The following is a 26,700-nucleotide window of genomic DNA, read 5'->3' on the forward strand; positions in this document are numbered from 1 at the left end:
GTTTTGTTGTGGAATTTAAAAAAAATTTTAAAAACGTGCTCCACTTTGCAAAGCAGATGAAGCCAGAAATGTCGCAAACTTTCAAGTGTTGCACATATGACGTCACTTCCTTTGAATTTACAGTAACTTACTAGGAACGCATTCGTGTAATGGTGGACTCAAAGAGCCAAACTTTACCAACTAAATAGAACATGTTCCCAGTCTCATATTAAAATGCAATTTACACAGTAAACTATTTAACATGTCCAGTTTTATAAAATATAAGTTCCAGGGATGATGCAATTTTTGTATCATTCCTCAGTGTAAAATTGCAAAGAATTTGGGGATCACATCATCTATGGTACATAATATGATTAAAAGATTCAGAGAATCTGGAGAAATCTCTGTGTGCAAAGAACAAGGCCAAAAACTAATATTGGATGGCTATGATCTTCAGGCCCTCAGGAGACCCTACATTAAAAACAGACACAATTCTCTCATGGAAATCACTGCATGGTTTCAGGAACACTTCAGAAAACCATCATCTGTGAAAACAGTTCATTATTGCATCCACAAATGCAAGTTAAAACCAGATATAAATAATATTCAGAAACACCACCACCTTCTCTGGGCCCGAGCTCTTTTATGATGGACTGAGGTGAAGTGGAAAACTGTCCCGTGGTCTGACAAATCAAAATTTGAAATTCTTTTTGGAAATCATGGACACAGCATCCACCAGGCTAAAGAGAAGAGGGACCATCCGGCTTGTTATCAGTGCACAGCTCAAAAGCCAGCATATGTGATGGTATGAGGGGGCATTAGTGCACATGGCATGGGTAGCTTGCACATCTGGGAAAGTCCCATTAATGGTGAATGATATATACATGTTTTGGCGCAACATGCTGCCATCCAGATTATGTCTTTTTTAGGGAAGGCCTTTGTAACGGTTTCCCTGATGTGGGTGGAGTACAGAAGTACGGTAGGCAGGAGATAATGTTCACACACACATTTATTCAAGCTTTGCAGCTTCACTCTGCTCAACTCTAGGGCAAGCACGTACACACACACAGTCATGTTCTGGTCCCACGCTCTCTTCTCTGCTCTCCTACTCCTTTTATGCTCCACCATCACTGCAACAAACACACACACATGCATTAATTTACAACAGGTGTAACGACTTGGCCACTCACCTTCCCTGACCCTGCCCTCCATTCGCAAACTGATGCTTGGCCATGCCCCTGCTGCCACAGCCTTGTTTATTTCAGTAAGACAATGCCAAACTGCATTCTGCACATATTAAAACTGCATGGCTCCATAGTAAAAGAGTCCAGGTTCTAAACTGGCCTGCCTGCAGTCCAGACCTGTCTCCTTTTGATAACATTTGGTACATTATGAAGCACAAAATATGACAAAGGAGACTCTGAACTGCTGAACAGCTGAAATTGTATACCTGGTAAGGATGGGACAACATTTCTCTTTCAAAACTATAGCAATTGGTCTCCTCAATCTTCAAAAATTTACGGAGTGTTGGTAAAAGTAGAGGTGATGCAGCACAGTGGTAAACATTGCCCTGTCCCAACTTTTTTTTTAAATATATTGTTAGCATCAAATTCAAAATGAGCATATATTTAAAAAATAAAATAAAATTTCTCTTTTTCAAAATTTCATATATTGTTTTTGTACTATTTTCAATGAACTGTACTTGTACTGTAGCTCAAAAGTGTGGCATAGCTTACAAATCATTGTGGTGCACAGATGAGATTACAAAGGCCTATAATAAATGAAAACCACTCGTAACAAGCAGAAATGGTTTAAGCAAGCTTTGGTGACTGTCACACATTTGAAGGCACAAGAAGATTCAGATGAAATCTGAAATGGACAGGAGATTCAAAGATTGGCAGCCATTTGTCTGCTATGAATGAAGCTGAGCAGACCAGAGAAATAGCCAGATGTGAGAAGATATAGAAAGAACGATTTATACCAAGATTGAGCAAAATGCAGGCCTTAAACAACAGCTGCATGAGTCAACAGCTGCTTGAGTATCAAGCCAATTTAGAGCAACAACTTGAACCTAAGGCTGATCTGGAGTAAAAGCTATCTAAAGCGAGAGTGGATGAGTTGGAACAGAAGCTATTGGGGGGGAAAAAAGCTCATGTGCAGCCAAGCATGCCATCTTGTCGGATAATGAAAAGATAACTAAGGCTAATCTAAAGCCATTAAAAATGACAATGAGAGCTGGGGTATTGATTCATCAGTACCAGGTACCCTTTCTGGCTCATATTGATAAGTGGAGCAAAAACATGAAACATCCCAGAAAAGATGGAATGAAAAACTGATACAAATTGCATCGCCTCAGAGCTATTTGTAATCTGCATCCATATGATGGAGTAATGATTTTGAATGCCCTACTCACTCCACATGAGCAAGCCACGCTCACAAGAGCCTTGGATGAAGCCATAGATAAAGATAAACAAATCTAAACACTGCATGGGCAGCATTAGAAGAATGGATTTGCAATCATGCAGATGCACATGTCTTTTGGGGGAAAATCCTCAGCTGTGTCCAAGGTGCACACAAGCCATTTGGAATGTAGGAAGCCTGTTTCTGTCATGATATGCCCCCGACTTCCACTCCAGAGATTTACTATCTCCCAGTTCAGCACGATCCGGGATGGGACTTCCATCTTGCCAGCATTCACTTCCTGGTCTGCTCTGCTGTGTATAAATAGGCTGTTCTCAGAAGGGGACTTTGCCAGAACCTCTTGTCATGTTACCTCTGTGCTGGTTTTTGCTTCCTGGATGTTTGCTCTCTGTTTTGCCTAGTCTTGGTCACAGTTTTTTGCAGTCATGTTTTGTCAGTTTTTCATGTTTTTTGCACTATGTTTTTTTGTCTCCAGTTTTTGTCAGAACTATTTTTTCATGTTTTTTTTTTTTTTTCAGATTAGCACTTTGTCTTCCTCGCTGTTGTCTGGATTATTTTTGTTTGTTGACTCTTTTTGTACTTTAATTAAATCATTTTTTTATTCATTGGATTTTCTGGTTTGTGTTCTGCTATTGCAGGGGTGTCAAACCTGATCCATAAAGGGCCTTGTGGCTGCAGGTTTTCATTCCAGCCATGCAGCAGCACACCTGACTTGGCTCATTCAATCAACTGAACTGTCTTCACACAGTCAAATACTTGTAGCCACACCCACCCTTGATTAAAGGGTGGGTGTGTCAGTTGATTGAATAAGCCAAATCAGGGTGCTGCTGCATGGCTGGAATGAAAACCTGCAGCCACATGGCCCTTTATGGATCAGGTTTGACACCCCTGTGCTATTGGATCCTAACTCCCCACATCTCGCTACCCTTAACAGTTTCAGAGAAGCTTGGTGTGATTATTCTGGTATAATAAAAGGTTTCTGGTTCGATTCCCTGGATGAGCAGGACTAGTTGAAATGTGCTTGAGTAAGGCACCTAACCTCCAACTGCTCTGGACAGAGTGGTGGCACACCTTGTGTCTGATTAGCAAAGAAAAACTGATGATGTGATTATCAGTTCAGTTGGTACCCAGATGTAACTAAAAACTAAACTATATATGGATGAAAAGTACAACATCTAATTCTTTACTCAGTGAAAAACTGCAATTGTTGGCAAATTCCTATGGTCTAAGAGGAATAAAACACTTGGGGACATGCTGTTGTAGATAAATGATCAACGTTAGGGTGGTAGCAGGAACTCCACTTCATCACACCACCTTGTAACTCAGTATTTTACTATAACAACAACACACATGGTGGTTTATTACCAATTCATTTATTTCTTCAGGAGACAGTCCAGAAGATTATGATGATGTCATCACTGAGGAACAGGATGTAGGAGAGACAAAGTGAGTGAGTTGTTTATTCTGGAAATGTCTTCTCTTGTCCATTGTTTTCGATGAGGACCACAGACACCCCCCTTAGATGTTGCTTTTGTGAGTGCGTGTATGGCTGATAAGGCCAATGTAAGCTCAAAAACCCCTCCCACATGTGTCGCTCACATATTCTGCTGTCCCTGTGTGAACACTGCTGTTGCTAGCACTTGCTTTCCTCCTAGCCCTCTTTTCCTTTGCTGTCTCAAGGTGGTGCTGCTCAGATTTCAGGGCACCATTATGGATTTTGGTTCTCCAACCTGGTCTGTCCTTTGCTGTTTCTTCCCAGGTGTCCAGGTTGACCTCAAAGCTTGTAAAAGACTTCTTCAAACTATCCTTAAAGCACTTCCTGGGATGGCCACGAGAGCGCTTCCCTTCACAGAGTTCACTGTAAAGTAGTCTCTTTGGGAACCAATCATCTGGCATGCAGACTAGATGCCCTGTCCATTTGAGCTGGGCCTTCTGGAGCAGACTGTAGACACCAGGGAGTCTGGCATGCTCAAGAATGTCTGTATCTTGAATTGGATCCTGCCACCGAATATGCATCAGACAATGCAGACATGTAGTATGAACATGCTGGAGTGTCCTGACATGGGTTGCATACAAAGTCCAGGTCTAGTATGTGTACAGAAAAGTCAGTATGATGACAGCCCTGTACACTTTCAGTTTGGTCTTCAGGCTGCCTCTGCACTCCCAAACAGTGGAACACAGTCTACCAAAAGCTGCACTGGCCTTTGTGATCTGACTAGTCACCTCATCGTCGGCATGGACGTATCTGGACAGTGTGCTGCCAAGATATGTAAATCTGCTAGCAGACTCAAGTCTCTGCCTGTGAACTATAATTGCAGACTCAACATACTCTTTGCCTGGTGATGGCTGGTATATTACTGCAGTTTTCTTAGTGCTGATGGTGAGGCTGAAGTCATCACAGGCAGCAGAGAGACAGTCCATACTAGTCTGCATACCAGATTCTGTGTTGCTGGGTAAGGCACAGTCATTGGCGAAGAAGAATTCACAAATGACATTGTTCAGCACCTGGGTCTTGGCCTGCAGTCTTCAGAGGTTGAACAATCCCCCATCAGTGTAATATCTGATGGGTATGCCATCTTGATAGTCTCTGAAGGAATCAGTCAGCAAGGCCATAAACAACATGCTGAACAGGGTCAGGGCTGGGACACACCCCGTTTCATGCAACTGGTCACTTCAAAGGCCTCTCCATCATCCAGGACAAGAGCACACACCCCTTCATGAAATTGTCTGACCATGGCAATGAACTTATGGGGACAGCTAGACTTGGACATGACCTTCCACAATCCTTGACTGATGTGTCAAAGACCTTGGTCAGATCCACAAAGTTGATGTCCAGGTCCCTACCCTGTTCTGGCACTCCTCCTGCAGCTTGGTGTGCGGCAAACACCATGACAAGAAGAAGAACGACAACAGCTTTATCTATCACACATACACTTAAGCACAGTGAAATTCCTTTCTGCATTTAACCCATCTCAAGCAGTTAATGCACACATGCACATACATGTGAGCAATGAGCACACACATACCCAGGGCAGTGGGCAGCCATGCTACAGTGCCTGGGGAGCAGTTGGGGGTTAGGTGTCTTGCTCAAGGGAACTTCAGCCCAAGGCTGCCCCATGTTAACCTAACCACATGTCTTTGACCTGTGGGGGAAACCAGACTACCCAGAGGAAACCCATGCAGAGATGGGGAGAACATGCAAACTCCACACAGAAAGGCCTCCATTGGCCACTGGGCTCAAACCCAGAACCTTCTTGCTGTGAGGCGACAGTGCTAACCACTAAACCACCATGCCACCCAGCTGTGACAACTGTCCCCCATCCAGTCCTGAACCTGCACTGGCTCTCTGGCAGGTGTCCTTGCTGTGTGTGATCAGGCGATTCAGAAGAAAGTGAGCAATATTCTTTCCAGCCATAGACAGGAGGGAAATCCCACAGTGGTTGTTGCACACTTGGCAGTTTCCTTTCTTTTTATACAGGTGCACAATGGAGGCATTTTTTTAGCTCCTGCAGGAACACTTCTCCATCTTACATGGTTTGGTAAAGCTCAGTGAGCTTGTTGATGAAAAGCTGAACACCTGCCTTGTACACCTCTGCTGGGATGGCATCAGCTCCAGGGGCCTTTCCAGAGGAGAGAAGATGGATGGCCTTTCCCAATTCAGTCTCAGTGATGCATTCTGCCAGATCCATGTTGATGTCCACCTGAGGCATCTGATGAATAGCCTCCTCTTGATGGCAGACAGTCGGTTGAGGATGTTGCAGAAGTGCTCTACCCATAACTTAAGGATCTTCTTTTTATCAGTCAAAAAGGCTGTACTGTCAGCACTGTAGATGAGCAAGGTGCTGGAGGATTGTGGGCCATACAGTATGCACACAGCATTGAAGAAGCGTGGGTCATGATTGGAAGCATAAACCTAAATTTTATCAGCTCTATGGCTCAGGTAGGAGTCCTGCATGTCTCTAAGCTTAGCCTGGAGACTTTTGTGGGCCTTGACGAAGGCTGCTTTCTTTGCATGGGATGTTGGATCATCTTGGTGGGCCTTGTACAGCTGCTGCTAAACCCATTAGGGTGTATGGGTTGTCTGGGAGGAGTAGCACCTCTGGTGGGGGGGCTGCTGTGTCCTTTTTGGGCAGCTCATTCATCTTTGGTCTCCACCTGGCACTCAGCCCTCACCTGTGGTTCCAAGTAGCTGTGACATATGCAGCAGCCACACCCCAGGAAACCACTTCGGTAGGCAGGCTAAACCAGGTGAGGATAACAGTCAGGCCCCAAGCCCTCCGTGAGCTCTTTGGATACCCTTCCAAGCATGTGAAGTCTGGACCTTGGCAGATGGGGTGGAAGATACCCATAGTAGATCCAATTGCCAAGAAGGTGAACCAGCGGACCTTTTAGAAGGCCCAGGGCACAATGAGGCATGGAAGAAGCTGTGGTCATTTGCTGCATCCATCCCTATCACCAGCTGTCTTGCTTTGACTTGCCGCTGGAGTATGTTTGGGAACAGGCAAGAGAGTAAGGCTGACTCTGCCCAAACCTCCCCCACAATAATCCAAGTCCCACTCATCTCATGACATCACTCCTTTCCACTCCATTCTTTCAAGTGCCATGGCAGTGGGAAAGTGATGAAGAAGCAGGTATGGATTCACTGGAAGCTGTAGTCACAGACCTGCTCATAGGTGGCTCAGGTCATAGGGTCACTCCCTTGTTGACTGAAGCAGCAGCAGGATTCAGCAGCCACCTGAGTGACTAAGCAGCCCTCTTTAGGATTGCACTGCTCATCTCTGTAGTCTGAGGAAGGGGCTAGAAAAGGTGTCCTAAAAATTGCTTCAGCTAATCTTGACCAGAATACTGTGGCTGGTGGGATGCCATAATAACGGTTGAAGAAAAGGAGAAAAACCTTGGAGGCTACCCCTTACCCTCGCAACATGGAACATCCGTACACTGCTCAACAACCCCAATGCAGACAGACCTGAGAGGAGAACCACACTGGTTGCATGTGAACTGGCCAAATACAATATCTCCATTGCTGCCCTGTCTGAGACTCACTTGGCAGAGGAGAGACAGCTCGCAGAGACAGGCACTGGCAACTTCTTTTGGAGTGTGTCTAGCAGTGAAGACCGACGTAAGGCAAGTGTAGGCTTTGCCATCCAATCCGTCCTTGCTTGCAAGCTGTCCAGCTTCCCCAAGGGTAGAGGTGACTGCCTCATGACACTGTGTCCTTTCCTTTCCTTTCCATCCATCCATCCATCCATCCATCCATCCATTATCTATAACCACTTATCTTGTGCAGGGTCGCAGGTAAGCTGGAGCCTATCCCAGCTGACTATGGGTGAGAGGCAGAGTACACCCTGGACAAGTCACCAGGTCATCACAGGGCTGACACATAGAGAAAAACAACCATTCACATTCATGCCTACAGTTAATTTAGAGCCACCAATTAACCTAACCTGCATGTCTTTGGACTGTGGGGGAAACCAGAGGAATCCCATGCAGACACAGAGAGAACATGCAAATTCCACACAGAAAGGCCCCCATCAGCTACTGGGCTCAAACCCAGAACCTTCTTGCTGTGAGGCAACAGTGCTAACCACTACACCACTGTACCGCCATTGTGTCTTTCCCTGACCAAGAAATGCTTTGCCACTGTGATCAGTGCTTATGCACTCACCATGACCAACCCTGATAAGGTCAAGGACAAGTTCTATGAAGATTTAAAAGCCTTGGTTACTACTGTTCCAAAATCTGATAAAGTCGTGATCCTTGGTGACTTTACTGCAAGAGTAGGCTCAGACTGGACAACCTGAGATGGTGTCATTGGGAGAAATGGCATAGGCAAGTGCAGCAGCAACAAACTCTGGCTACTGAAGATGTGTGCCACCTGCCAGCTCCTCATCACCAACATCTGCCAATGAACCCACAATAAAACAACATGGATGCACCCAAGATCATGCCACTGGCTCCTTGTTGACTTCATTCTTGTTAGCCAGAGGAATCAGTAAGATGTCAGAATCACCAAGTTCATGTGTGGGGCTGAGTGTTGGACTGATCACAGATTGGTCATCAGTAAAATGAACCTGTACATCCAGCCCATGAGATCCACAAGGAAAGAAAGCCAAGAAGAGGCTGAATGGTGGTAAACTGAAGTCTGATGAGGTCCTTGTGAAACTGAGAGAGGAGCTAGACTCCCAGGTGAACACTCTCCTGTTTGGTGTTAGAACTATTTAAGAAGACTGGGCAGCCTTTAGAAAGGTGGTCCATACCACGGCCCTCTCCCACCTCGGTCCTTCCGAATGCAAGCATAGGGACTGGTTTGAGGAGAACGATGAGGAGATACAGCAACTTATTCTGGAAATGTACATGAGTGCAAAGGCAGCAAAGTTAAAGTATGACTCTATTATATATCATATATAATATAATATAAATATCAGCTTTCTGTTCTGTAATCTCCATTCTGTCATTGAACAAGTGCCGTCATATTTATTCCACAGATTAGATAAGACTTTTTTTTTTTTTTTACTGCTGCCAACTTTGTTGGAGGAGGTTATGTTTTTGTTTCTGTTTGATTGTTCTCAACATAACTCAAAGTAGTGAATGGATTTTGATGAAATTTTGTGGAAAGATGGGCCATGGGTCAAAGAACAATTGGTAAGTTTTTGATGCAGCTCTGAAGATGTGGCTTGGTGGAGGTATGTTCTCTACCATGTACTCTTCGAGTTTCTCTTTTTTATCACTAATATATGAAAGACATTCCCACATTGTGCATCATTTACTGTATTTTTAATGTTTTACATTAAACAATTCATTCAATGCACAATTCATAGTGCTGGTTACCGAGATCATACTAATTCACTATTCTTAAATTCAAAATGTTTAAAATTCAGGGATATTATAGAATATAAAACTGCCTTAGTAATGTACAAAGTAAGGAATTATAAAGTACCAAGGAATATCCAAATAATGTTCTCGGATAGAGAGGGGCTATAATTTTAGGGGGAAATTGAAATTTAAAATTTGCAGTGCTAGGACAACATTAAAAATGTTCAGTATCTCTATTTGTGGAGTAAAGCTATGGAACAGTTTGAATGTGGAGCTCATGAAATGTACAACTATAAACCAGTTCAAAAAAAGGTATAAGGAACAGATCTTTATGAGGTATAGGGAGGAGGAATTACAATAACATGCTATTGATAATATGTGTATATATGTGGGTATGGGTACATACGGATATATTATATGGTATAAAAAGTGAGTGTGTGTGTGTGTGTGTGTGTGTGTGTGTGTGTGTGTGTATAAATAATTATAGTGCATAATTGTATTTAATATATAAGCATAATATGCATAATTATGATATGGGCGTCTGTACGTATGGATGTGTATAGTTATAGGTAGGTGTATATGTATGTGTGGCAGCGGGGCATGGTCAAGCGCCGGTCTGTGACAGGAGGGCGGAGTCAGGGAAGGTAAGTGGCAGAATCACTCCACCTGATGTAAATTAACCTGTGTTTGTGTGTGTCTTCCCAGTGGCCACGCCCTACTTAAGGAGGGAGAGCGTGGAGCAGAGGAGCTCATCCCCGAACCAGACGCCGGTTGTGTGTGTGTGTCTGTGTGAATTACGAGTTGTTCACTGAAAAGCGTGGCAATAAAACCCCTGTTTACAAACTTGATCTCTGTCCTGCCGTCCTCTGTGCTCTGCCCTTCGATAGAAAAGTTACAGTGGTGCTGAAACCTGGGACTGGAGCGCAGCAGCCGAACAGCCCCATGGAGTCCTCCCCATTCGCCGAACTGGTCCACGCCCTCGCCACGGCCCAGCAAAGCCAGCACTAGGCGCTAGTCACCCTCCGAAAGGAGCAGGAACAGCGGTTCAAGGCCCTGGTGCTGGCCCAACAAGAAGATCGTCAGGCATTCCGGCACCTCCTTGCGTCGGCGGGGTCCACCAACGCTCCCACCGCAGGCCCGTCCCCCCTCACCCTAACAAAGACGGGCCCGCAGGGCGACCCCGAGGCATTCATCACGGTCTTCGAGCAAGTCGCGGAGACCACGGGGTGGCCGATGGAGCAGCGCTCGGCACGCCTCCTCCCCCTGCTAATGGGAGAGGCGCAGCTGGCCACACTACAGCTCCCCGCTGACCGCCAGCTGGCCTACACGGACCTCCGCCGGGCCGTCCTCCAGCATGTGGGGTGCACCCCTGAGCAGCAGCACCAGTGCTTCCGCGCTTTGCACTTGGAGGAAGTCGGCCGGCCGTTCGCGCTTGGCCAGCAACTCCGGGATGCCTGCTGGCGGTGGTTGAGGGCCAACAGCCGCGACGCCAAGGGGATCATCGACCAGGTGGTGCTGGAGCAATTCGTTGCACGCTTGCCAGCAGGAACCGCGGAGTGGGTCCAGTGCCACCTCCCGGCATCGCTGGATCAGGCAATCGAGCTGGCGGAGGACCATATGGCGGATGTCCCGGCGGCAGGACAGCAGACAGCCTCTTCTCTCATCTCCTCTTCTCTCTCTCCCTCTCCTCCTGTGTCTCGTCCTCGCCCCATTCCCCCACCCGCGGTGCCCTCCCATTTCTCCCTTCTGTGTCTGTCTCTCCCCCTCCTCAGGTGAGTGAGCCCCAGAACACAGGTGCGGAGAGAAAGCCCGGGCCGGTTTGCTGGCGCTGCGGGGAGCCGGGCCACCTCCAACAACAGTGCATGGTAATGGAGGTGGGTGCGGTGGTTCGGATCCCCAACGCGCCAGGAGCTGCCCTCAATCGGGCCGGAGCGTATCGCATACCGGTGAGTATTCAAGGGGATACATATCAGGCGTTGGTGGATTCTGGTTGTAATCAGACCTCAATTCACCAAAGCCTGGTGCAAAATGAGGCACTGGGGGGAGCACAGGGGGTGAAGGTGTTGTGTGTGCACGGGGATGTTCACAGCTACCCTTTGGTGTCAGTCCAAATTTTTTTCCGAGGGGAAAAATTTATAGTGAAGGCTGCGGTTAATCCTCGCCTTACCCACTCTATAATTTTGGGGACTGATTGGCCGGGATTTCATGACACACTTGGTGAAGAGTGGGTCCTGCCATTTAACAGGGGGAGGTCCCGGTGTCGCTTTGGCGGGAGCAGCTGTCGCAGAGCCATCTACGTCATCTCCGCGTCAGAGTGAGGAGCCACCGGCTCCTCCTCTCTCTATTGGGGAATCCCTCGCGGATTTCTCATTAGAGCAGTCGCGAGACGAGACTCTGCGGCATGCGTTTGACCAAGTGAGAATAATTGATGGTCAAACGCTCCAGCCGAATGCCACCCCGTCCTTCCCCTACTTGGGAAGGATAGATTATACCAAGTGACGCAGGACACTCAAACTAAAGAGCGAGTCATGCAGCTTTTAATTCCGAAGAGCCGCCAGGAATTGGTATTCCAGGCAGCTCACTTTAATCCCATGGCTGGACACCTAGGGCAGGATAAGACACTAGCCCGAATAATGGCCCGATTCTATTGGCCGGGGATTCACGGCGATGTCTCTAGGTGGTGTATGGCATGCCGCGAATGCCAGTTAGTAAATCCAGCGGCCATTCCAAAAGCGCCTTTGCGCCCTCTACCATTAATCGAGACCCCGTTCGAAAGAATTGGGATGGATCTCGTCGGGCCATTAGATCGGTCAACACGAGGGTACTGCTTTATTATTAGTTCTGGTGGACTATGCAACGCGATACCCGGAAGCCGTGCCTCTTTGCAATATCTCAGCATGCAGCATTGCGGAGGCACTCTTCCACGTCATCTCCTGAGTTGGAATCCTGAAAGAGATTCTGACTGATCAAGGCACCTCGTTTATGTCACGAACACTGAACGAACTGTATGGGTTATTAGGTATTAAGCCGATTCGCACCAGCGTGTATCACCCACAAACGGATGGTTTAGTTGAACGGTTTAATCGCACCCTCAAGAACATAATTAAAAAATTTGTAAGTGAGGACGCACGTAACTGGGATAAATAGCTCGAACCCTTGTTATTTGCAGTGCGAGAGGTCCCCCAAGCCTCCACGGGGTTCTCCCCATTTGAATTATTATATAGGCGTAAGCCGCACCGCATTTTAGATGTGCTGCGGGCAAGTTGGGAGGAGGGACCTTCACCAAGTAAAAACGAAATTCAATACGTTATTGACCTGCACGCAAAACTCCACATACTCATGCACCTAACCCAGGAGAATTTGCGGCAGGCCCAAGAACAGCAAGCCCGCCTGTATGACAAGGGTACGCGCCTTAGAGAGTTCGCACCGGGAGATAAAATACTCCATACTGTTGCCCACATCGAGCTCTAAATTAGTCGCCAAGTGGCAAGGACCCTTTGAGGTCACACGGCGAGTCGGGGACGTCGACTATGAGGTGAGGCGAACGGACAGGGGTGGGGCGCTACAGATTTACCACCTCAATCTACTCAAACTCTGGAACGAGAAGGTCCCTGTAGTGTTGGTGTCGGTGGTTCTGGAGAAGGCGGAGCTGGGGCCGGAGGTTCAAAAAGGCACGTTGACATCGCATACCTCTCCGGTCCCCTGTGGAGACCACCTCTCCCCGACCCAACTCACGGAGGTTGCCCAGTTGCAGACCGAGTTTTCGGACGTGTTCTCGCTTCTGCCCGGCCGCACCAACCTCATAGAGCACCACATTGAGATGCCCCCGGGGGTGGTAGTGCGTAGCCACCCTTACAGGCTACCCGAACACAAGAAAAAAGTGGTTCGGGAAGAACTCGAGGCCATGCTCGAAATGGGCATCTTCGAGGAGTCCCACAGTGACTGGAGCAGCCCGGTGGTCTTGGTACCCAAGGTCGATGGGTCAGTCCGGTTCTGTGTGGACGATAGAAAAGTCAACGTGGTGTCTAAATTCAACGCGTACCCAATGCCTCGTATTGATGAGTTGCTCAATCGACTAGGCACTGCTCGCTTTTATTCGACACTGGATTTAATGAAGGGATATTGGCAGATCCCCTTGACTCCACTATCCCAAGAAAAAACGGCCTTTTCCACACCGTTTGGTTTACACCAATTCGTCACACTTCCGTTTGGGCTGTTTGGGGCGCCTGCTACGTTTCAGCGGCTGATGGACAGGGTCCTCCGCCCCCACGTCACCTATGCGGCTGCCTACCTCGACGACATTATCATCTATAGTAATGACTGGCTGAGGCATCTCGAACATCTGAGGGCCGTCCTTAGGTCACTGAGGCAAGCGGATCTCACAGCCAACCCAAAGAAGTGTGCGATTGGGCGGGTGGAAGTACGGTATCTGGGCTTCCACTTGGGCAACGGGCAGGTGCGTCCCCAAATTAACAAGACCGCAGCAATTGCGGCCTGCCCGAGGCCCAAGACCAAAAAAGGGGTGAGACAGTTCCTGGGGCTAGCTGGCTATTATCGTAGGTTTATACCTAATTATTCGGACGTCACCAGCCCGCTGACTGATCTCACTAAAAAGGGGGCACCAGATCCGGTCCAGTGGATGGAGCAATGCCAGCGGGCTTTTTCTGAGGTAAAGGCCGCACTGTGTGGGGGGCCACTTTTACACTCCCCTGACTTTTCTCTCCCCTTAATGTTACAGACAGATGCATCGGACAGAGGGCTGTGTTGTCCCAGGAGGTGGAGGGGGAGGACCGCCCAGTCCTATACATCAGTGGGAAGCTGTCGGTGCGTGAGGGGCGCTACAGCACAATCGAAAAAGAGTGCTTGGCAATCAAGTGGGCAGTCCTCGCCCTCCATTACTACCTGCTGGGGCGCCCTTTCACCCTCTGTTCGGACCACACGCCCCTCCAGTGGCTCCACCGCATGAAGGATGCCAACGCACGGATCACCCGTTGGTATCTGGCACTCCAACCCTTTAATTTCAAGGTGGTCCACAGGCCGGGGGCGCAGATGGTCGTGGCGGACTTCCTCTCCCATCAAGGGGGGGGGGAGAGTCGGCTGCAGGCCGGACGGCCGCCCGGCCTGAGTCGGGCGGTGGGGGTATGTGGCAGCAGGGGCATGGTCAAGCGCCGGTCTGTGACAGGAGGGCGGAGTCAGGGAAGGTAAGTGGCAGAATCACTCCACCTGATGTCAATTAACCTGTGTTTGTGTGTGTCTTCCCAGTGACCGCTCCCTGCTTAAGGAGGGAGAGCGTGGAGCAGAGGAGCTCATCCCCGAACCAGACGCCGGTCGTGTGTGTGTGTCTGTGTGAATTACGAGTTGTTCACTGAAAAGTGTGGCAATAAAACCCCTGTTTACAAACCTGATCTCTGTCCTGCCGTCCTCTGTGCTCCGCCCTTCGATAGAAACGTTACAGTATGTACGGTATATATGTATTGGATGTGTGTATATATGCATAAGTATTTGTATATATATGATTTGATTTGGTCGATATTATACCATGTTGGTATGTCTTGGTATGTTAGTATGTGTTTTTTTTTATTTTTATTTTGCTTTCTTTTGTATATATTGTTTATTATGGTGGAAAGTGATGTTTGATTAGCGGTGGTATAGAGGGTTAGGATTTGATAAGTTATTTACTTCTTCCTAATCCTTTCTGAACATTATTATGTTATTGTCTTGTGGCTACGCTATTCTGTTTATGACGATGTTTTGATGATTGCATTTTTTTTTTTTTTTTTTTATATCTTCTTTACTGTTCGGAATAAAGCAATCAATCAATCAAAAAAAAAACAATTACGCAGTCTCACAATTAATACAATATGCAGGATCTATTAAAGAGGTCAATGTATTTATTTTACAGAATATGATGATGTGGAGGAGAAATCTCAGAAAGACAGGGACCATGTGACTGAGACACGCCACCAAAGGCCTTTTCTCAGGAAATTACATTTCAACTTTTATAAACACAAAAAATGATTTTATTATCCTTCCAATAATGTCATGGTTCCTGAACTGTGTTCATTTTCCCCGAGTTATTAGCAAATAGAGGAGGAGAGTTAAATCACCTTTCATATTCCCTAATGCAATGTCTCCAGCTTTTCTTTTACAACACTTTTAATGCTATAAGTCAGCTTCAATATCACTGACACACCACACCTCATTTATCTCACCAATTATTTCAGCTCAACTCATATAATATTCATCTTCATCTTTTACATTTATCAACCTGTTATTCACTCTTTTACAAATGTCTTAGTAACTATAAGCCACTTGGCAAAAGAACACAGAACTTTGGATTCCTTAAAACAATGTGTGTTTTTACATTTTTAAAGACACATTTACCTTTATGTTCAATGCTGTGCTTTTAACTGTAAAACATCTCATTGAGACGGATTCGAGAATTCCTTTATGAAATATTCAGACCATGACGTGCTCATTAGATCGCTTGCTATATTGCATTTTTGCTGTCATTTTTATTCGGTAGCTGGCGATGTTACAAGCCAGATATAGTCTATGCAAGTATCATAAATATATATACAGGTTTCATTACGCATTCTCAGATTTTCATTTTAAATTCTCAGGTTTGTTTCCTTATTCTCAGGATTTTGTTTTATATTCTCAGTTTTCACTGAATATTCTCAGATGTTTGTTTTATAATCTCAGCTTTAATTCAACATTCTCACTTTTTAAATGAGTGATGGCCAGTTCATTTTAATATTGCATCTTCATCAACAATATACAAGTTAATGTGACTTTTTTATCTTTCCACAATGAGAACAAGTCAATATTTTACATTCTGCAGAGTTTTATTGGCTCTTTTTCATATTGTGTAACAATCATCTATTTTTATCCATTCAATGAAATAAAAGTGCTTTGATTATTTTGAGTATAATGTGATGATGTGTGTTGGAGTTGAGTGAGCGGCTCTTGTAGTGATGAATCTGTGGTCGATGCCCTTATAGAACATCTCAGGCAGTAAAAAATAAATCAGTATTCATCTACTGATCAGAAGGTTGAGAGTTCAAATCCCAGCACCACCTTGACCTTGACCCTTAACCCTCGGCATCTCCACTGTATCATAAAAGCTTCAGCGAAATGAATAAATGTAAACACACACACACACGTTTGTCTTACTTTGTTCTGAGGACCTTCCATTGACATGATTATTAATGCAGTTAATTTTGTTTAATGTAAGTGATTCTAGGGCCTGATGGAGCCATCAAACTAGATGACAAGGCGACCCATGGCACAAGGCACATTACTATTACATCACAAATAAGCAATAATGACTAATTAATTTGACAACAACATTATTTAATTAAGTCCAAAATATACTTTAGTCACTGTCTTAAATGCATTCCTATTTGGAGCAGTGGGAAATACACAGGCTAAATGCGATAACTGCAGCTGAACCGAACCCTAATCTGAACTTCAGGAATGAAAATGACACTTTTTGTCCCTTTAGTTTATTTATTGTTCAAACAACAACACCACTTTCCTTATGGAGACCATCCAAATGTCTCCACGGACAAAATGGTCAGATTTTACTCTTTTTGTGGAGACACTTGGTCCTCAGTAGTATGTAATCACACACACACTAAGATGGTGGCGTGTTCACACATAGTGGCTTTGCGCTCTCAAACTATTCTATTGATTTCTTCTGTCTTTCTGTTTATATTACTGCTAGTTAGGACAAACATGTACAAAGTGTATGCAAACATACACTACCATTCAAAAGTTTGGGGTCACTTTGAAATGTCCTTATTTTTGAAAGAAAAGCACTGTTCTTTTCAATGAAGATCACTTTAAACTAATCAGAAATACACTCTATACATTGCTAATGTGGTAAATGACTATTCTAGCTGCAAATGTCTGGTTTTTGGTGCAATATCTCCATAGGTATATAGAGGCCCATTTCCAGCAACTATCACTCCAGTGTTCTAATGGTACAATGTGTTTGCTCATTGCCTCAGAAGGCTAATGGATGATTAGAAAACCCTTGTACAATCATGTTAGCACAGCTGAAAACAGTTTAGCTCTTTAAAGAAGCTATAAAACTGACCTTCCTTTGAGCAGATTGAGTTTCTGGAGCATCACATTTGTGGGGTCGATTAAATGCTCAAAATGGCCAGAAAAATGTCTTGACTATATTTTCTATTCATTTTACAACTTATGGTGGTAAATAAAAGTGTGACTTTTCATGGAAAACACAAAATTGTCTGGGTGACCCCAAACTTTTGAACGGTAGTGTATCAGCTGTCAGGAATTTATAAAAATTGAAACAAGCTGCAAGAAACTCGCATCCCACCAACCACCACATCCCACCACTAGGGGTACAACACTGGCCACTCGGTTCACCGCACTGACCGAATAGTGGACTTCTGGCAAGAGCAGAGGCACTACTCTTACCTCATCATCCCTCCTCACTCTCATGCATTTACTCAGGTTTGTTGATGGTGGAGTGGCTGGCCGCTTTATGTCCCAGGGCACCCTCATGTCTGTGTAACCTTCTGATTCTCCCTTTTTAGTTATACTGTCATTTTTTTTGTTTTTAAAGCAGAGTCCCTTTGCACTCAGTGTACAAAGTACACTGTTCTAAACCGTTAGGTGACAATGGTCATGCCTTCTTGATTGTATGTCAGAAATGACGAGCTGAGGTGAAGTGAGGACTCAAGAGCAGACTCAAGACAGGCAGTGTACAGAAAATAACTTCTTTAATGAAGTTGAGGGCAGAGGTACAGTAGGGCTCAGGCAAAAATCAGTGGTCAAAGAACAGGCCAAGAGGTCAAAACACAGAAGAGCAGGCAGGCACGGTCAGGGACAAAAACAGGACAGAAGATTCTTCACAAAAACTGAAGAAAACAGGGACAAGGGAAACCCAGGCAGAGGAAGCAAAGAACACAATCCAGAAGAACAGGCAGGTAAAACAGGGGCAAAAACCAGACAGAAAACTAGACAAAAAAAAAAACACGGAACAATACAGGGAGGGGGAATCGAGAAGTCACAATACCAAAGGGCTGTAGCAAGGCAAGGAAAGTCTGCAAGAGACAGTCTGGCAGTAGTCTGGAGTAGTTCCAAACAGCTCTTAAGAAGGCCTTGGCTGATGGGCGTGGAGTGGTAGCAGGTGTGGGAGTGCCGCTTCAGGGAAAATGCCTACAGCAGGGCAGGACTGAATTCCTGTCCCGGATCCAGCCTGGAGCCGGCATGGAAGTCCCAAAAACTCAGGCATTAATTGCCTGGACCGGACTGTGACATTGTATGGCTAATGTATTTAAATGCACAGGCAGCACAGTGAAAGCATGATTAATTTATCTCTGATAATATAAATATCAACTTTCTGTCTGTATAACAACTGTAATCCCCATTCTGTCATATACAAGTGCCACTATTTGTATTAAATAGTTTAGATAAGTTGGATATTCCTGTATATGTCGTCTTGTTTACATACTCTTTTAAATACTGTCACATTAAAATATTCTCGTATGTCTTTTAGCCTCATCCACAGTTTAGTAAATGCCAGCTTTTAAGGACTGGATTTCAAATGCAGGTTAATGTTACAGTCATGTTGTCTGTTGTTGCCCAAATGAGGATGGGTTCCCTTTTGAGTCTGGTTCCTCTCGAGGTTTCTTCCTCATGTCATCTGAGGGAGTTTTTCCTTGCCACCGTCGCCACAGGCATGCTCATTGGGGATAGATTAGGGATAAAATTAGCTCATGTTTTAAGTCGTTCAAATTCTGTAAAGCTGCTTTGTGACAATGTTGTTAAAAGCACTATACAGATAAACTTGACTTGACTTGACTTGACTTGACATGACATGTAAGTGCAGGAAGACTGTTTATTAGCAGGCATGATATTTACAAAAACAAAATGTGAGGCAAGGTCAGAGTAACAAAACACAAACAAAACCAAAAACAAAACAGAAGCAGTCTTTAATCAGAGTCATAAACATGGCTAGAAACAAATGACCGTGACAATAACACTTGCAAAGCCTCTGTGAAAACAGCATCCTTATATGCACATGCTGATTGTGCTCAAATCAGTATCAGGTATCTCCCATCACAACTAGGTACCAAGAGCGCGCACGACGCTCTCCGTGAGCAAGTGCGGCTGCTCGAACTGCACTAGACTCGAGTGCACGAAGGCATGACAGTCAAGTGTTCACCTGCTGTGTGACCACAACTTTTAGCTCACCATGCATCACCACCAAAACGCCTCATTTTCATTGATGACCCATCACAAAGCATCGCGAGCTGTAGTGTGACTGTAGCTTAAGGCTGTGTGCTCTTTCACCCTCCAGAAGGCATCGGGAGAGTATATAAAGGCATCACACTAAACATCGAGTGAGTATGCTCGTCCACATGCTTATTTCTGACTCAGTGTTTCATGTACCAGCAGATACGAGCTCAGATGATGCCCTCCCCTACTGAGAATGCTGCAAGGCTCCTCACCAACATCTCTGAAGAGAGCCTACACACTCCAGCACCTTCCAGCACACCTCTTCTACTCTGGCCTTCACTCACTTCACCAGCAAAGACTCAAATCATCTCATCTCATCATCTTTAGCCGCTTTATCCTTCTACAGGGTCGCAGGCAAGCTGGAGCCTATCCCAGCTGACTACGGGCGAAAGGCGGGGTACACCCTGGACAAGTCGCCAGGTCATCACAGGGCTGACACATAGACACAGACAACCATTCACACTCACACCTACGGTCAATTTAGAGTCGCCAGTTAACCTAACCTGCATGTCTTTGGACTGTGGGGGAAACCGGAGCACCCGGAGGAAACCCACGCAGACACGGGGAGAACATGCAAACTCCACACAGAAAGGCCCTCGCCGGCCCCGGGGCTCGAACCCAGGACCTTCTTGCTGTGAGGCGACAGCGCTAACCACTACACCACCGTGCCGCCCAGACTCAAATCAAATAAAAGAAAAATAAAATACCACTTTTTTTTCCACCTTACACTTCTACCCCCATGTCTGTGCCCAATCATGCCACTAGAGGGCACTACACTTTGTAAAGCATTTGAATTTTGACTGGTATCTCTCTGGGGTGGTACGGTGGTGTAGTGGTTAGTGCTGTTGCCTCACAGCAAGAAGGTCCGGGTTCGAGCCCCATGGCCGGCGAGGGCCTTTCTGTGCGGAGTTTGCATGTTCTCCCCGTGTCCGCGTGGGTTTCCTCCGGGTGCTCCGGTTTCCCCCACAGTCCAAAGACATGCAGGTTAGGTTAACTGGTGACTCTAAATTGACCGTAGGTGTGAGTGTGAATGGTTGTCTGTGTCTATGTGTCAGCCCTGTGATGACCTGGCGACTTGTCCAGGGTGTACCCCGCCTTTTGCCCGTAGTCAGCTGGGATAGGCTCCAGCTTGCCTGCGACCCTGTAGAACAGGATAAAGCGGCTAGAGATAATGAGATGAGATGAGATCAGATCAGATCTCTCTGGGGTGGCACGGTGGTGTAGTGGTTAGCACTATCACCTCACAGCAAGAAGGTCCCTGGTTCGAGCCCAGCAGCTAGCAAGTTCTCCCCGTGCATGTTCTCCCCGTGTCTGTGTGGGTTTCCTCCTGGTGCTCTGGTTTCCCCCACAGTCCAAAGACATGCAGGTTAGGTTAACTGGTGGCTCTAAATTGACCGTAGGTGTGAATGTGAGTGTGAATGGTTGTCTGTGTCTATGTGTCAGCCCTGCGATGACCTGGTGACTTGTCCAGGGTGTACCCTGCCTCTCACCCATAGTCAGCTGGGATAGGCTCCAGCTTGCCTGCGACCCTGTAGAACAGGATAAAGCGGCTACAGGTAATGAGATGAGATACAGAGAAATCTCAGAAAGACAGAGACCATGTGACTGAGACATGCCACCAAAGGTCTCTTCTCAGGAAATTACACTGAAACCTCTATGAAGTCAGAAAGTGATTTCATTACACTTACAAATATTTCATGCATTCTGAACCATGTTCTGTTCTCCTTCTTGCTTCTTCCAAAATTATTATTTGCAAATAGTTTAGAGAGAGTTAACTCACTTCCTTTATTTTTAAATTAAATGTGTTTTACTTCCACAACACAGTGTTATAAACTACACTGAGCTTAAAAAGGACTCACACATCTCACCTCAATTATCTCACCATTTATTCTATATATGTACGGTATAGTACCATGCAAAAGTCTTAGCCCCCTATTTATTTTTCATACAAACTTTGTTATACACTACCGTTCAAAAGTTTGGGGTCACTTTGAAATGTCCTTATTTTTGAAAGAAAAGCACTGTTCTTTTCAATGAAGATCACTTTAAACTAATCAGAAATCCACTCTATACATTGCTAATGTGGTAAATGACTATTCTAGCTGCAAATGTCTGGTTTTTGGTGCAATATCTCCATAGGTGTATAGAGGCCCATTTCCAGCAACTCTCACTCCAGTGTTCTAATGGTACAATGTGTTTGCTCATTGCCTCAGAAGGCTAATGGATGATTAGAAAACCCTTGTACAATCATGTTAGCACAGCTGAAAACAGTTGAGCTCTTTAGAGAAGCTATAAAACTGACCTTCCTTTGAGCAGATTGAGTTTCTGGAGCATCACATTTGTGGGGTCGATTAAATGCTCAAAATGGCCAGAAAAATGTCTTGACTATATTTTCTATTCATTTTACAACTTATGGTGGTAAATAAAAGTGTGACTTTTCATGGAAAACACAAAATTGTCTGGGTGACCCCAAACTTTTGAACGGTAGTGTATGATAACTAAAAATAAAGAGAAGGTTGTTTAAATTGTTTATATTTTTATTTAATACATCAATTTTGAGGGCGGCACGGTGGTGTAGTGGTTAGCGCTGTCGCCTCACAGCAAGAAGGTCCGGGTTTGAGCCCCGTGGCCGGCGAGGGCCTTTCTGTGCAGAGTTTGCATGTTCTCCCCGTGTCCGCGTTGGTTTCCTCCGGGTGCTCCGGTTTCCCCCACAGTCCAAAGACGTGCAGGTTAGGTTAACTGGTGACTCTAAATTGACCGTAGGTGTGAATGTGAGTGTGAATGGTTGTCTGTGTCTATGTGTCAGCCCTGTGATGACCTGGCGACTTGTCCAGGGTGTACCCCGCCTTTCGCCCGTAGTCAGCTGGGATAGGCTCCAGCTTGCCTGCGACCCTGTAGAACAGGACAAAGCGGCTAGAGATAATGAGATGAGATGAGACATCGATTTTGATAACATTATTTTAAAAAAAATTCAGTCACTTTTAAATATCTATTCATAATAAAACTCTTATGGAATCCACAAGGTGGCAGCAAAATGCTTCTAATCTCAGAGATCACTTCTCTGACGCAGACTTCAGTATCTTTTACTCTTCCTCACCTGCTGAGGTGTCGAGTGTCAGGATTTGTGTTCTCCCAAAAATACACAAAATGCACCTGAGTTACATTGCTTTCAGGTGAGACGTCATAATGCCATTTAATATCATTTGAATGTGAACGAAGCAAAATGTGTGAACGGTTACAAAGGGGGGAAAAGTCTGGCTCTAATCATCCAAAACAATCCATCTTCAGTAATACCAATCTGAAATGCTTTCCAGTTTTTAATAACAATTCAATTACAATTACAAATTGTTCCATAATCATCTCATCTCATCTCATTATCTGTAGCTGCTTTATCCTTCTACAGGGTCGCAGGCGAGCTGGAGCCTATCCCAGCTGACTACGGGTGAAAGGCGGGGTACACCCTGGACAAGTCGCCAGGTCATCACAGGGCTGACACATAGACACAGACAACCATTCACACTCACACCTACGGTCAATTTAGAGTCGCCAGTTAACCTAACCTGCATGTCTTTGGACTGTGGGGGAAACCGGAGCACCCGGAGGAAACCCACGCAGACACGGGGAGAACATGCAAACTCCACACAGAAAGGCCCTCGCCGGCCACGGGGCTCGAACCCGGGACCTTCTTGCTGTGAGGCGACAGCGCTAACCACTACACCACCGTGCCGCCCTTCCATAATCATTTAATTAAAAATAAACAGTACTTCAACAAACAACAAAACTCTCCAGCTAGCATCCATGACTCATGCACGCATCAGCTTCACAGAGTCTTCTCCAGTTTTTCTGATATTTCCTTGTTTTCGTGTTCCTTTAATTTGCCTTACATTTTGGCTGAAGCATGTTATTTGAAAGTTATATGTTGTTGTTTTTTTTTTATTTTAAATAACAAAAATCAGTGCCAGGAACTGAGGGAACTGGAGGGTCAGTACTGTCACATTGAACTGAACACTAAAATTTGGATGACTGAAGCGTCAAATTGACAAAAAAATCAAGTCATTCCACAAATGAAATAAATCAGTAAATGAAAAAAAGAATAAATATCAGGAACAAAAAAGGGCAAAACAAAACAAATGGCTTTAAAAGACTCAAAAGCCTGAGAGAATAATGGATTTAAAAATGTTTACTGCATGCAATGCCTTTATACAAAAGAAGAGACGGTAAGCAAATGTAAAAGCTGAAGAAGTCAAGTCTCATTATGATGAGATTCCAGTGTCCTGGGTGAATTTATTGATTGAGAGATTATGGTATGGTGCTGTAGACTTGTCATCTTCCCTTCCAGTCCAGTGGAGATGTTTGTCATCACCTCAGTGCACTTTTACAGGGTGCTGAGCTCACTGCCTACCTAATGTTATTTATCATGAGAAGAGCTAAAGGATGGATGGCCACAGAACCATGACCTTCTGACTTTAGAAAGCCAGTTCTATTTTCTTATGTTCCAGGTTTCCAGGGCAGTTTTCTACAGAACTATGAAGCTGATTGCTGTCTCTTATATTCATGAGCCTCAAAGACTCAGAGAGTGGCAGCTGGTGATAATTTTTTTGGGGTGCACAGTTTAGATTCAAATGCCACATGTTGTGTATAAACTATAGTGCTATATGAATGAGATTTCACAATAGTGAAGTTTCTTATTGGAAAAATTTGGGCCAACCTTCAAAAAATGTCTGCAGGAGATGGTAATATGGACAAAGCAAGTCACATATTCTGCACAAAATTTGAGTTCTTGAATTTGTATATAGATAACCCATACAGTAAATAAATAAGCCTTCTAATCTAGCCATTCAGCAATGCTGATCCTGTGGGGGAAAAAAAAAAAAAAAACCTTTAGCCTCATTTCATTTTTCAGAAGGATGTTTTAGGTATTGTAACCCTGTCGTTATCCACAGCGCTTCAGTGCCAACACTCTGAAATAGAAAACAGGGAAAGTAATAAAAAGGCATTATGTACACCATATCCATCCAGCAGCCCAAGTCCGTTGGTCATAACAAGAGTGAGAGATGTGATCTGCATCCCTATTTATATAGTAATGGTGAGTGTTAGCTTGAAAGACATTGTCGAGAATTGTCCAATCACATTAAATTAAATTTAAAAAATAATCAATTACACTGAAATCAAATAAACTTCTTTTATTTCCACGGTTACACTTGAAGTTGTTATCCTGAAAGTACTGGTCTTCTCTAGCTGAGAAACAGAAGTGATCCTAATGGCAGCTGGTAAGTGTGAGCATAAAAGACAACATTGTCTGATCTCATTAGAGCAAAAAAACTTAGAAACAACACCAACTGGCTGCCAATAAAAGTAGGAGTGTCTGGGGTGCAGATTGCTGCATCATGTGGGAATTTTGAGGGCAATCAATTAGAGAGCAGCCTCAGTTCACCTGATTGCGAAAGGCTTAAGGACTTACATAGGCACTCATTTGGTGCCCTTATATATATATATATATATATTTTTTTTTTAATGATTCTGACAGGGGGTGGCACGGTGGTGTAGTGGTTAGCACTGTCGCCTCACAGCAAGAAGGTCCTGGGTTCGAGCCCCGGGGCCGGCGAGGGCCTTTCTGTGCAGAGTTTGCATGTTCACAGAATGGTTGTCTGTGTCTATGTGTCAGCCCTGTGATGACCTGGCGACTTGTCCAGGGTGTGCCCCGCCTTTCGCCCGTAGTCAGCTGGGATAGGCTCCAGCTTGCCTGCGACCCTGTAGAAGGATAAAGCGGCTAGAGATAATGTGATGTGTGTGTGTGATGTGATTCTGACAGGCACTGACAGACTACCAGGTGCATTGCACAAATAAACAAATTTAAATTCATAGTTATTTCACATGATATAATTAATCTAGCTGTATCAGGTGTGGGGTGGGGGGCAGCACCCCGTATTGCTGAGGCGCCACTGGACCTGACCACGAAACAATCTGAAGACAACAAAAGCAGCAACCCATGACCCTGGACCATCTAACAAGGCCTAGAAAGGGTGGAGCTTCCACGGGCCACTCATAATAAGTTGCCTACATCACCTGGACATGCTGGAGTTACATACACACAACAGTTATTGACCTTGTCAATGTCATGACTACTCATTAGCTAGCTGCCAGGTTTTGCTGACACAACACAAAATAATAGGAATCTACAGTATAAACTGGCAGCTTCATGTATTTAGGACAGCGGTTCTCAAAGTGGGGCTCTGGGAGTACATGAGACATTCCAGAAGGTCCAGGACTTTTTGAATTTTATTACAGTAGTGGAAATCACAACCCAACATTATCAGTTATTGTAGCTTGTAAACAAACAAACAAACTAACTAACTAACTAACTAACTAATTAATGTCAACTGGAATCTAATTTTATATGAATGAAAATGGGTCATATGTGTGGGGAAATTCAAAAATTAAACATTTTCAGTGTATCATATTAAATTGTTTTGAGATTTAATTCTAATAATAACAGTACTCTTCTGAAGGACTGAATTCTTGAAGTCTATAAATAATTCATTTCTGTCAGAAGCCACATTTAAAATAGGATCCATGTAATGTAATGCAGGGGCGCCGCCAGAAATTTTGGGCCCCATGAAAGATTAGAATTTTGGGCCCCCCAACTTTGCCCACCCTCGTCACAATTGCACTATTGTCATTATTTGACTTTTGATAGCCCATGGACCTTGAGTTTGTGACTTTATTACATTTTATGTATTAACCTACCAGGGACTAGATGAAAACTGGTCAGTGACTAATTCTGGTGCATTTACAATCACAAATGAAAATTCAAGATTTTGCCACATGCCTTCTTGTGCTAGGACAATTGGTAGTGAAATGTGTGATGTGACTGCTAATAAATCATAGAACACGTAACCATGTCAAACACTTGACTGGTGTCCGTTATTAGCAACACTTTAATCTAGAAAACTGTATATGGCACTCGCTCATTAAAAACTTCAATCCTAAAGCATTTATGGGTTGTATTGCTGCTTACCTCCTTCTCCAGTGGGGGGTTCAGTGGTTTGGTAGGGCGGAGGTCCCCCTGAGGCTGAATCTGTGCATATTTAGGGCACCCCATTATGAAACTGGTTATTAGCACTAGTTATTAGCACCAGCATAACGTAATATTTCATCTTGTTTATCACACAAGTCAGTTCAGTTATTAAAATGGAGAAAATGTCACTG

The 26,700-nt window shown here is 44.8% G+C and overlaps 1 protein-coding gene across 1 annotated transcript in view; it reads left to right on the forward strand.

The window, feature by feature from the left end:
• Window positions 1–3,850, forward strand: part of LOC132869651 (deleted in malignant brain tumors 1 protein-like) — a 44,794-nt gene extending 40,944 nt beyond the window's left edge. The window contains exon 19 of the mRNA XM_060902943.1: window positions 3,786–3,850. Coding sequence (XP_060758926.1) covers window positions 3,786–3,850 — 65 coding nt within the window. The remainder of the gene's footprint in view (window positions 1–3,785) is intronic.
• Window positions 3,851–26,700: the final 22,850 nt, after the last annotated feature.

The sequence above is a fragment of the Neoarius graeffei genome, chromosome 21 (genome assembly GCF_027579695.1).
Source record: "Neoarius graeffei isolate fNeoGra1 chromosome 21, fNeoGra1.pri, whole genome shotgun sequence".
Lineage (NCBI taxonomy): Eukaryota > Metazoa > Chordata > Actinopteri > Siluriformes > Ariidae > Neoarius > Neoarius graeffei.